The following is a 13,292-nucleotide window of genomic DNA, read 5'->3' as shown; positions in this document are numbered from 1 at the left end:
AGTATGGTATGAAAATTAGCCTCTCGAAGACTAAATTGATGTCAGTAGGTAAGAAATTCAACAGAATTGAATGTCAGATTGGTGATACACAGCTGGAACAGGTCGATAATTTCAAGTATTTAGGTTGTGTGTTCTCCCAGGATGGTGATATAGTAAGTGAGATTGAATCAAGGTGTCGTAAAGCTAATGCAGTGAGCTCGCAGTTGCGATCAGCAGTATTCTGTAAGAAGGAAGTCAGCTCCCAGACGAAACTATCTTTACATCGGTCTGTTTTCAGACCAACTTTGCTTTACGGGAGCGAAAGTTGGTGAACTCATGATATCTTATTCATTAGTGAGAAGTAACAAACATGAAAGTAACGAGAATGATTGCTGGTATAAAGAGGTGGGAACAATGGCAGGAGGGTTCTCAGAATGAGAAGATAAAGGCTAATTTAGGAATGAACTCGATGGATGAAGCTGTACGCATAAACATGCTTCGGTGGTGGGGTCATGTGAGGTGAATGGAGGAGGATAGATGTCCTAGGAGAATAATTGACTCTGTTATTGAGGGTAAGAGAAGTAGAGGTAGACCAAGACGACGATTATTAGACTCAGTTTCTAACGATTTAAATATAAGAGGTATAGAACTAAATGAGGCCACAGCACTAGTTGCAAATGGAGGCTTGTGGCGACGTTTAGTAAATTCACAGAGGCTTGCAGACTGAACGCTGAAAGGCATAACAGTATATAATGATGATGTATGTATGATGATGTATCACAATGAAAGTAATTCCGATAAAGGAGATTGTAGATCCTAAAGAAGTATAACTGTCTGGGTAATCGTGGCGGACCGGCCAATCCCAGAAAGTGCAATTAAACTTATATTCAACAGTTCACTTGTTAACACTATTAAAACAAAACTTTCATCAGGAAATAAGGCATTGCGAATTATTTCCACTGATTACTTTAAATTCATTACCACTTTTCATCATAATTCTATTTTATTCTAGACGGTGGATTCATTTTAAAATTTTAATTATCATTTCATTTCGTTCTACCACAAACCATTAGACTTTGCATCATCATCTGAAATTACTTGTGGATTGTGTAATACTCACCATAGAAGTCCGCTTTAACCAACAAGGGAGCACTGCCTGCAATGGCCCCTTGTACCAAGTGAGGGTATTTCTGTCTCATCCACGTCGCCAGATTGCCAGCATATGAACATCCACTTACTATCCATGGACTATCTGGGTACTGTTCTTTTTGAGCTTCTATGAAATGTGCAATATCTTCCAGAGCCTGTTCTGAGGACAAATAACGTGGATCTCGTCCTGAAAAACTGAAACATACATATTGCTTATATATGTAATTCCTTTATAAAGTTCGACTACTCTTATAGAAGGCTTTAGCAAGTCACAATGCGCAAGTATTGTACGAAAAAAGAAGAGGAACTAGATTGGTTACTGTTTATATAAATTTTCCTCATCTGAGACTTGCCATGCTAAAAATACAACATAAATTATAAACAGCTATCTACTCTAAAATAATTAATAACATTCGTAATATTAACCATAATTATTAGAGGCTATAAAGACCATGCAGCATCTAGATTCATAAACTTGTTGACGATGACCACAGTAAGTTACCAAATTACCGGTACCTGACTGGAACTGACCTGCTTGGATCTTAGGTTACATGCCCAGAGCTGAGTCCTAGCATTGTTCCACCGGGAGAGCTGGCCATGCTGTGACCTCGCATCCTGGAGGTAGTGGATTCCAGCCCCACTGTCGGCAGCCATGAAGATGGTTTTCCAATTTTCACACCAGGCAAATGCTGGGGCTGTACCTGAAGGTACGGCCACGGCCGCTTCCTTCGCATTTCTAGGCCTTTCCTATCCCACCGTCGCCGTAAGAACTACCCGTGTAAAGCAAATTGTAAAAGGAAAATGAACCTTTCTTCTGTCGGCTCCTCACTTTCATCTGTACCATCCGGCACCCCGGTGGTCGTAACGCTTGCCCAGATCTTGAATATTGCAAAGATTATGGTTGTTCTCCAGTTGCACTTCCTCTTAAACAAGATATACCACAGTGAGTACACAAAAAGTTATGGAGAGAGTTCGTATGTAGTCTGGAGTCAGGTGTCCGACACTCAATGGGACGGCAAGTTGGCATGTGATGTCTGTGTTCCCACATGTTTATGGAAGTCACCATCACACTTCACAGTATTCCCGCGTCTTATGTTGAAAAGTACTTCGCGACGGGTTAAAATCCATTCTCCTTGAACGTTTCTGGCAATGTCACTGACAACCATAACGGAAGATACGTTAAACATTGCACGAAAAACTAAAGTTGAGGCGCTAGTTGATTTTAACAGTTGCTATCTGCCTCGGCGCCATGTACGAGGAGTTGTAGCTTCTTATATATCTGAGGGGGTGACGGGCTCTTCTTGTCACTCCCTAGAATGATAGACACGAAGCAACGGATGACGTAGCCATTTATGAGGTATTCCCTGAGATTTATTTGCTGAAGTAATATAAATAAAATTAACGGAATTTGAACGATGAAAATTAAGAAAAAGTTTGAACAAAGTAATAATAATTAGTTAAATGAATTGGAAATAATTTACATTGTTCCTCATGTTTTATTCACTGAATTGAATTGGTTGAAAAACCATCATAAAGGAATTAAAAAATCTAAAAATTGTAAAGTTCGTCTTTCATGCGAAACCGTGGGTTAGTCCACATGTTTCGGGAAAGTTCAGTTTCTCGTCATTTAGATCGAGACTTCCGTTTTAATTAAGGTTATACACCGACTGAATAAAAGTGCAGGGTACCTTACAATCGCCGACTGGAACCTTAATTGAATCGCAGTAACCTCCAGTTCTACGTGGACCGTTTATATTTTAAGAAGTCAAATATTCCAACGGCAAACCAAAATGATCAATTCACAGCCATTCCGGGTAAAGAGGGTATTCTAATGAAAAATATTTGTTCTGAATATGTTCTATTTTCATGCAGTGAGTAGATAAAACTTCTAATTTAAGCATTATGCTTACATATTTTGAGAAGTAATATATTTGATATGTTTTATTACTAAAGGAAGTGGCTGGTTTTAGTTGGTATATTGCCAGATTTATTCACTGAAGTCGGCACCACTTATTTACATGCAGTTGAACTATGAACTCCATTATCACGAAGTTAACTGCTGATTATATGTTTTGAGACTCTACACACTGAATTTCAGAGACCAAGGTGAGCGAATTAATTAATTAAATGGAAACGAGTAGTCAGATATACATGGTGTAACATTCGTGACAAAAAAAGTAGAAACTCTTTAAAAATACATAATTGAACTAAATTCGTTTTTGTCAACGGTAGAAAATGTTGACATTATATGAAATTACTTGCACCCTACCATCTCAAAGATATATCTGAGTTTAATTAAGAATACAATATGCGTCACGGATGTTACTTTTCTATCACCACTGATACTTTTAGGTTAAGGATGTCTAACTTCACTAACTACATAACCTACAACTAGGATAATTCAGACAGGTTTTCAATATATTACTGATGTGTAGAATTTGATTTTATTAAGTCACAGAGTAAAATGAAATGAATTTTATTTATTCCACCAACAATTTATTTTTTGTTAAGATGAAATGTCCTTAAAATCAATGGTAGGTAAACAGAAACATAAAATAACCTATAATTTAGTGTAAACTCATGTCTTTTCTTGTTGTAGATAATACCACCTGTAAAGTCCTCTCCTCGAATGGCAAAAATAAGAGCTAAAAATAATCTGAAAATCCAGAGATATGGGCTGTGTGTTTGGAGAAAGACCGAGAAACAAGGTAAAGACAAAAACCTTTTGAATTTGAGGAGATAAATTCTAGATTGAGGGAGGACGAACGCAGAAGCAATAAAGAACAGTACATATCTAAAACCTTCTTTTTTGGGCTCATATTCTTCAACAAGCACACTTCAAAGAGCTGTCCACAAAGCACGAAAGGATTTGCCATGCAGCCCTTAGAAAACGGGCTGTTGTCAGGCAGGCTTCCTCAAAGTCCGACATCCAAGTTACGAAAGTTACAGTGTCTCAGGATCACACTCGAAAGGAGATTTGTAAACAGTGAATTTATTTTTTTGAAAATGATGACATCAGCTGCATTGCAGTAAAAGATGGAGTCACGGGGAAGAAGAAGAAAGGACAGAAACGCTTCCTTGTATTACTCGAGCAACTTTCAGTGATATTTATTGTTACGGGGGAGAGGAGTAGGAGGGAGCTCTCCCGGTTCCGTTATGCTGCCAACTGAATGGAAATGAAATCTGAATTGAATCGATACTATGATCGATCGATATGAATTTTCTAAACCTTTATTATCTTATCTCGATGCGAATCTTGTTCCTAGCGTGAATTCTATAGTTTGGCTTTGCTGTGTGAATAACAACAGTAAAGAGTACGCCAGATGCCGCACAGCGATGTATAAGCGATTCATAGTTTTTGTGTCAAAGGTTGCCAACACGAATCTCGAAGGTAAACGAGGTCGACCGATTCGGCACCAGGGAGCCCATGTGTTACTAAAAGTTGCGCGAGTAATAATGAATGTTGCTGAAGCTTACCAACGATTCTTGGAGATACATCCTGAAGTGAAGATATCTCTTTCCAAATTCTTTGAAACGCGTCCCAGACATGTGAGACCAGTAAAAGAAACTCCACACAAAGTATGTGTCTGTATTAAGCATGAAAATTTCAGATTTTTAGCTCATGCTATTTCTCGTTTCTGACTTGATTATCAAGGAAGTATTTCAACACCAAGGGCACTGCTACAGAAAATGTGCTGCAATATTTGTGAAGAGCGTTGCATGACAAACAAATGTACGGTATGTTATTATGATGTGAAATGTCTGACGGAAATTAAATGGAAACCAATGGGCAGCTGGTTGCTGAAGAGACAACAGCAAATCTAAAGGAGCTGGTTACAGAAACAAATACCTCTCTTCCCAAATTCAAGACGCACAGGTACGTGAAGAATAAGCAACAAGCTATTTTGAGGACAGGAAGAATAATTTGAAAAGGCGTGAAGCAATGATGCAGGTGGACTATGACAGTGCTGTTCAACACTCTCAATTTTCAATTTTCACCTGTTGCTTGTGGTCTGACGACAGAACAATTTCTTATGTGTTTGTAAGTGATGATCTGAGTCAATCTATACAGTCAGCTTGACTCTCACTGAGACAAAAGTGTCTCATTTTTAGAGCAGGTACTCGGATGCCCCTTTATGTAATATGATTATATCCCAATTTAAGAGCAAATATGCAGCTTTCAATATGTGCCACTTACCTGATGATCTCAACGTGGAAACTGTAGAGTGGATCTATTTCGCAGCTGGCCATGGCAAAGGAGCAGTAGATGCAATTGGCGGGCAGCAGTTAAGTCACGACGTTGTACTGTTCGGAAAGCTGAAAAATTCTTCAAAGTCGCTGAAGTTCAATGTAAGTCAACTGTTACCAAGAAAGTGATAGAAGAAACTACAACGTTCTCAAATAAACGATGGGAGTACGTCCGAACGACACCAGGAATACGAGAAATACATCATATCAAGAAAATTTATGATGTACGTCAAGCTGTTAGCTTTTTTGCTATTTGCTTTATGTCGCACCGACACAGATATGTCTTATGGCGACGATGGGACAGGAAAGGCCTAGGAACTGGAAGGAAGCGGCCGTGGCCTTAATTAAGGTACAGCCCCGGCATTTGCCTGGTGTGAAAATGGGAAACCACGGAAAACCATCTTCAGGGCTGCCGACAGTGGGGCTCGAACCCACTATCTCCCGATTACTGGATACTGCCCGCAATTAAGCGACTGCAGCTATCGAGCTCGGTAGCTGTTAGCTTGACATCAAAATCTATCAAACAATAGTGCCACAAAGTATGAGTAGTAAATTGCAGTGGTGTGATGTGTATTCATCTGATTCTGGCAGTGGAACATATTCTGATTATGAAGATGATGATGATGCATGTGTTGAAAACAACATAAATGAACTTGGACATAGTTCGAAATGAAATGGCGTATGCCTTTTAGTGCCGGGAGTGTCCGAATTTATGATTTCAGAAGCAAGGTCTGCTTGTAGGAGTAGCATTTTTTAAGAAAAGTCTTATTCTTGTTATAATTACAAATTGGATAATGGCCACACATTACCGTTTTCTTCAATCCATGTTTTTTCCATCCAATAAATAAAATGATTTCCTCTGATTTCTAATTAGAGGCCTAATAATGTATTACTGCATAGCTGTGTTAATTATTCAATGTAATCTTATTAATATATCATGTATCATGTCAGATATAACATCCGTGACATGAATAAAGCAATTATAAAATCAATCCTTTTACAATTTTAAAAATTAATATATCAGAAATAGAACCTGTAAAGCTTGCAAATCAACAAAATGTATGTAAAATGAATGTTGTCTAAGGCAGTAACCTGAATTTTTAATTTTAATTCACAGCCTGTAAGGTGAGTTCACAAATTCTGTAACATCCGTGGCCGAACACTTTTTCAGTAATACATTTTACTCAACATAGTTCCTTCTGTAGGAAGTTCATTAACATTTACTGCATTTCATGTTAAAAAGTTCGCAAAATGCATTAACATTTTAATGTTAAGGGCTTTAAATTAGTAAAATTGTAATGTCCGTGACAACTGGAAATATTTGAGAAAAATAAAATGTGACTGCTTCACTTGCGTCACTGATTGCCATCAAGAAAATATAATAATTAAAACGCTCAAAAACGCATAAATACTGAAATATGTTGAAAGTACAGTTTAAATAATTAGGAAAACAATTTATTTTTTCTTAAATAAACTTAATCTTCAGTTACCCCGGGAATTCTCTACATGAACTTGCTTAAATGAGCACGCACGATTTTAATATATGAAGAAATTAACATTGAAATTCCAATGCTTATGGTGAGTTTGGTTTCCATTTTTAACAACTTGGTCTGAATTAAATCAGCATATCATTCGCCCGGTAGTGCCTCCTTGGCTCAGACGGCAGCGCGTCGGCCTCTCACCGCTGGATACCGTGGTTCAAATCCCGGTCACTCCATGTGAGATTTGTGCTGGACAAAGCGGAGGCGTGACAGGTTTTCCTCCGGGTACTCCGGTTTTCCCTGTCATCATTCATTCCAGCAACACTCTCCATTCTCATTTCATAGCATCTATCGGTCATTAATAAAAAAATCACATTGGGAGTGGCCACCCCATCGTACTAACAGCCTATATATGATTCATTCATTACATCCCTGACCCGCCAATGACTGGAAAACAGGTTGTAGGTTTTTATTTATTTTTCATCATTCCTTAATGCTCTGTAAAGTTAAATAAAACGCAACTGAAAAATAAATTTACTTAACGCGAGGATTCTTCTCAATTATTTCAGCTCAAGTTACAAGTCTAATCTGCATTCAAATAACTTACTGTAATCCACAATATAAACCTACAGTATAATAAACCTTAAACACAACACGTTGAAAACGATCTTGAAACTGTAAATTCAGAAGCAACTGAAATACACCACGCAGAAATACACTACCTACTCAAAGATTCGTAGACTTGTGTTCAAAACGTTTCAACATTCGATGGTGTTTCATGTGGCGACGATAATAAACATGAGCTAGCTTAGGGTACGAACATACCGAAGATGCATCGCAGCTCGCGGTCGCGGTCGAGGTTTACGTCGCGGTCGATGGAGGGTGAACATATCGGGGAGGTTTACCTTTTAGTGTTCAAGTTAAAGATAATTTATCCTCTATTGCTGAGCTTTTACAAGTATAGAGAATATTCAAGTGACAGTGGAGACAGTGATTCATTGTGCATAAGCACACGATGGAGGCTACTTTCAAATCGGTCAGCCCGCCAGTGGAATACTCATCCTATAAATCAAAGAAGGCAGGCGATTGGGGAATATCACAACTTATTTGAAGAACTGAAACACCACCCGGACAGATTCCATTCATACATGAGAATGTCCCTTGAGAAGTTCCAATACATATACAACAACGTGGAATCAAAAATTGATACTGTGAAGTACAATAACTACCACACGAATACACACGCGGGTTCTGTGAACACCTGGATCAACGGCACAGTAGAACGGGGGGATATATCACGTGATCTCAATCCGGACAAGCCAATCAGGAGCAAGCTACATCGATGCCTCCCGTTCTACAGCGATGAAAACACAAACTTTCTTGTCATCGCGCTAGACCTCCTGGTAAATCGCGATGGTGAATGGAAGCGAGCATCTTTGACATGAACTGTTCCATTTAAAACTGTGTGTTTGTGTTACCAGGAGGTGAAATCGAGGCATCGACCGCGATGTAAACCACGACCGCGAGCTGCGATGCATCTTCGGTATGTTCGTACCCTTACGCAACACTGAGTATACCTGCTCCATCGGTAAATCGCACCACCATGACCCACCACGAGCCCCACTAATGTCCTCCTTCATTGTCTTTCAATGAAACTCTCCATGATAACTATCACTATTTATAAAGGAGATATCAATCATCTCTGTTACGGTATCTAAGAAAGTCACTAATGTCGCTCATGAGGATCCACTCAACGTGCATTACACCTAGCCCCAACTCAAAAGGTACTTTCAAAATCAAATCAAACTCAACTGGCAAACAAACGAACAAACCTGCTCAACCCTAAGCCCTGCAGATTCCGAGGTGGCGTGTGGTCAGTACGTCGAATCCTTTCGGCCATTGTTCTTGGCTTTCTACACCGGAGCCGCTACCTCTCTATCAGATAGCTCCTCAATTGTAATCACGTAAGCCGAGTAAACCTTGAAAAAACTCTCAGACCTAGGTAAAAATCCCTGAACTGGCCGGGAATTAAACGTGGGGCTGCAGGCTCGCGAGGCCGGCAGTGTCCCTGAACTCCTATCGACACTACGACCGAACAGGCCGCTCTGAGAACACAGCAGTACATGTATCTCACTAACACAGAACAATTTAACAAGAGATTTTGCCTCATAACTTCGAATTTCCACTCTTTGGGACCCAAGGAGTTACTTACCACTTAACAAGCTTCACTTTGACACGTTGGACTAAATCTATTACAGATCCCACTGGGCGCGTAATTTATCACCAAATCCGAACCATAGGGCCTTACTTAAACAACAGGGCATTCCAAAAGCTTCTGCTACACATAACCTTCAACATGTCTCAGGGATTCACAGAGTATGGAGGGGTACATATTACTGCAGACTGAAACTGTAAGTTCCAACGTTCATTTGTATCCGAGTCCCGGTTGGTTCTGAACCACATCGATCTACCGTATTTCACTCCTAAACAAACACCGCACCGGATTCACCGTGTCGTAACTGTAATACAAGTCTTCTTTCACAATTCGCCTCAGGTTGTCTACCCGGACGTTTGTTGACAGCCGTTCTCCAAGAGTCACAATCACAATGTTAATACTAACGGTGACAGTATAGAAATATTACTAAAAAAAGTCCTTACTGTATTGATAATACTACTGCCGATCATTGGATTAGTCCTGGGCTTGGAGATCGACTTTTGTCTATCCAAGGAGATCACAAGCTGTGACGTCTCACGTGCACTCAATAGACAAGCGATAGTAGTTTTTTCGAGCAGGCAAGGAACAAAACAATCGGAAACATGTGACGTACACATGGAGTTCATAAGTGCCGCGCAGTTTTCAGCCCCCCCTGGCTGTATTCCGGCTTCCCGCGCATTTGGTGGCAAACGAGTCAAGTCTAACGTGACGTCACTGGGAAGATACAGTGAGCTATGAACTCGCCACTCGCTTTGAAGTCTTGGTTGTGTTGAGTTTGTGGGTGATAAATAGTAAAGTCTATGTTATAAAATCTAACTTGCCGGTGTAAACACTTCGTTTCTCATTTAACAGGCGATTGGTTGCTTTAGTGTTCTACGTATTTAAGTAAAATGAGTGAAAATAGAACTAACTGTGCCGTTGCTCTGTTTAATAATATTGGTTACAGGACTGAGGTCATAGTTTACAATCGATTCCCAAAGAATGAGGCACTCCAAAATACATGGGTAGCTCATTGCAAGCGAATGGACAAGATAAATATTAACAATGCAAGAATTTGTTCAGAGCATTTTCTTTCGGATGATTATGAACGAGACTTGAAAAATGAATTACTGGGTCTCCCAATACGGAAGATATTGAAATCGGACGCTGTTCCATCCCAGAAAATACCGAATTGGCATGGAAATAAAAATGAGGTCCGCCTCTGTGGTGTAGTGGTTAGCGTGATTAACTGCCAGCCCCGGAGGCCCGGGTTCGATTCCCGGCTCTGCCACGAAATTTGAAAAGTGGTACGAGGAATGGGAAGGGGGCCACTCAGCCTCGGGAGGTCAACTGAGTAGAGGTGTGTACCATTCTCACCTCAGCTACCCTCGAAGAGGTTTTCCGTGGTTTCCAACTTTTCCTCCACGCAAATGCCGGGATGGTACTTAACATAAGGCCACGGCCGCTTCCTTCCGTCTTCTTTGCTGTCCCTTCCAATCTTCTCATCCTTCCACAAGGCCCCTGTTCAGCATAGCAGGTGAAGCCGCCTGGGAGAGGTACTGGTCATTCTCCCCAGTTGTATCCCCGACCCAGAGTTTGAAACTCCAAGACACTGCCCTTGAGGCGATAGAGGTGGGATCCCTCGCTGAGTCCGAGGGAAAAACCAAACCAGGAGGGTAACGGGATTTAAAAAAAAAGAAAAAGAAAACTGAGGCTAGTGCAGTAAGTCATATTCACTTTCGTTAATCTCGGCTTTTATTTTGATGTTTTTAAATTTAAAATTACATTTCAGACTTGAAATGCTTGTAATTTATAGTAACATATTCCGGGCGAGTTGGCCGTGCGGTTGAGGGCCGCGCAGCTGTGAGCTTGCATCCGGGAGATAGTGGGTTCGAATCCCACTGTCGGCAGCCGTGAAGATGGTTTTCCGTGGTTTCCCATTTTCACACCAGGCAAATGCTGGGGCTGTACCTTAATTAAGGCCGCGGCCACTTCCTTCCCACTCCTAGCCCTTTCCTATTCCATCGTCGCCATAAGACCTATCTGTGTCGGTGCGACGTAAAGCCAATTGTAAAAACGTACCATACTCATAAACCACAATACCTTTCTTTTCTGTTTAGGTTATAACGGAGGGAGGACACCGCAGTGACACGAGATCAGTTAGGAAAAGGGCCGTAACAGTATTAGACTCCTTACCTCCGAAGAAACTATAACTAGACCAGGCAAGGAACACAAAACCCGCTCCTGATCCAGATATATTAATGAAAGACCAGAAATTAAATATATTCTACACAAACATCATTAATAAATGATGTATTCGTTGTTTTGAACTCACGGGTTCCTAACGACGAAAAAGCTCCCCTTAGAAGTGGTTATGGCCTCAAACATCGAAGTGTAGAAAACACTTTAAGAATAGTTTTTGACATTTGCTCGAGTATGCGGCTGAGGAAAAGAAGCTGTCTCCTTCCGTTCCAAAAAGGGTTTTTAATATCCATAAACTCCCTTATTGGACTCTTTGGAGATGTGAAAGGCATTAGGGCAAAGCACATTTTGACTTCCAGACTGAATCAGACTGTCTGGAAAATTATTTTTCTAAACTTCGGGGTGTCGGTATATTTTATAACAATCCCACTCCTTTCGAAGTGAAGAACATAATGCGACTCTTAATACTAAATGGGAACGCGAACGACATGCCTCTATCACGTGGAGCCTCTGTTGCTCAGGCCAGAAGTCAGCTTTCTACATTTTCTGACCCCCTGACACCTGACGAAAGAACTGAAGAATAATTCCAGAATTTCATTTCCAGCGAACTTTGCATCGAAGTGACTGACAACTCGTCCGATGTTTTGAGTTTTGATAGAAGTGAAGAAAACTTGCTACTTGATACTGACCTAAGCAGTTTAACGATTCCCAATGAAGATGTAACAGACGATGCTTTAAAATACTTGGCAGGTTACGTCGCCTACAAGTGTAAAACATTGACAGTTCGTTGGGAACAACAACGGATATATATCGTCTTGATCCGATACTATTCTCTGAACAAGACCGGATCTCTATCATTTCCCCTGAGTGGTTGGCTACGACAATGGAGTTTGATGTTATTTTAGCTTCCTTCCACGGGCACTGTATTTCAACGTGCTACAAAGTAATGGAAACATTAACATCAACTATACACTCGAAATTTCCCGAAGTCGATAGGAAAATCATTGCCTTATATGGAAGGACAAGGACTTTCATTCGTATGAGACATTTGAACAAAAAGGCCAAATGGAAGGCAATGAAGAAGAATGCAGTAAAGAAGAACCCACTCTGGGTTGTATCTCCTTAACAGCCATAGATTACATTTCCTGCCTTAACAATAAATAAATAAATAAAAAAGCTTTAACCGGTGACAGTGTCGCTAACTTCAACTTATGAAGGATATTTAAAACCTACCGTGGCAAAAACAGCCCACTGAGCGCCGTAGCCTGCTAAGTCGTTGTAGCCTGCAGATAGTGGAAGGATAACCTTGCGAAATCCACATCCGTCTTGTCCGATAAAGAAGAAAAATGTTAAAACAATTTTAAGAACTACCTATTCATTGTAATAGGATTATTAACACAACAAACATGCCAAACTAAGGCTTACAAGGCTGGCACATACATTATGCACTATAATTTGCCCTACGATAAATATTTTCTTTTTTTCTCTCATTCATTAAACATATTCATGATTTAAGTATATGTTCCAAGTCAAGAAAGAAAAACATTCCAGTTTGAAAGCGCAAAAGAAACGATAAATATTACTTTGCATTCAGCATTTAATGCAACAGAATATATCAGATCGCAGATGTGTTCTTCCCGATGACGTCACAAGCCGCTGACCAATGGCAGCACACATGCGCGGAATGGCCTACCTGTAGAGTATTCTAAGTTCCTTGGTTTTCAGCGACTGAGCATAATGGGTTAACTGTGCGACAGTAAACAGCTCTATTGTCTGTCTTTAAGAGTGATTCATATATACTAAATGCCTCCGATGAGACGTTCAGACGTTTTTGAATAATCATCAAATCGACTATATGATATTTTATTATACTAGCTGATGTATCCGGCCGTCGCTACGGAATTCTACACTGTATACAGAATTCTAGGTTAAGTAGTGTACACGTTGTGAGTAAGATTGTATTAAATTACATAGCTCTTAACGTTACCCCAGAAACGCGACGGGGAGTCACCATGCAGACTGAGTTACGGAATGTTCAG

At 40.2% G+C, this 13,292-nt stretch overlaps 1 protein-coding gene across 1 annotated transcript in view; it reads right to left on the bottom strand.

The window, feature by feature from the left end:
- The window catches only part of LOC137501848 (putative serine protease K12H4.7), a 76,530-nt gene that overhangs the window by 19,311 nt on the left and 43,927 nt on the right, over window positions 1-13,292 (bottom strand). Inside the window, exon 4 of the mRNA XM_068228951.1 lies at window positions 1,100-1,323. Coding sequence (XP_068085052.1) covers window positions 1,100-1,323 — 224 coding nt within the window. The remainder of the gene's footprint in view (window positions 1-1,099; window positions 1,324-13,292) is intronic.

This window comes from Anabrus simplex, chromosome 8 (genome assembly GCF_040414725.1).
Source record: "Anabrus simplex isolate iqAnaSimp1 chromosome 8, ASM4041472v1, whole genome shotgun sequence".
In the NCBI taxonomy this organism is placed as follows: domain Eukaryota; kingdom Metazoa; phylum Arthropoda; class Insecta; order Orthoptera; family Tettigoniidae; genus Anabrus; species Anabrus simplex.
The sequence above is the reverse complement of the archived record's forward strand: the minus strand, read 5'-3'. Positions and strand labels throughout refer to the sequence as shown.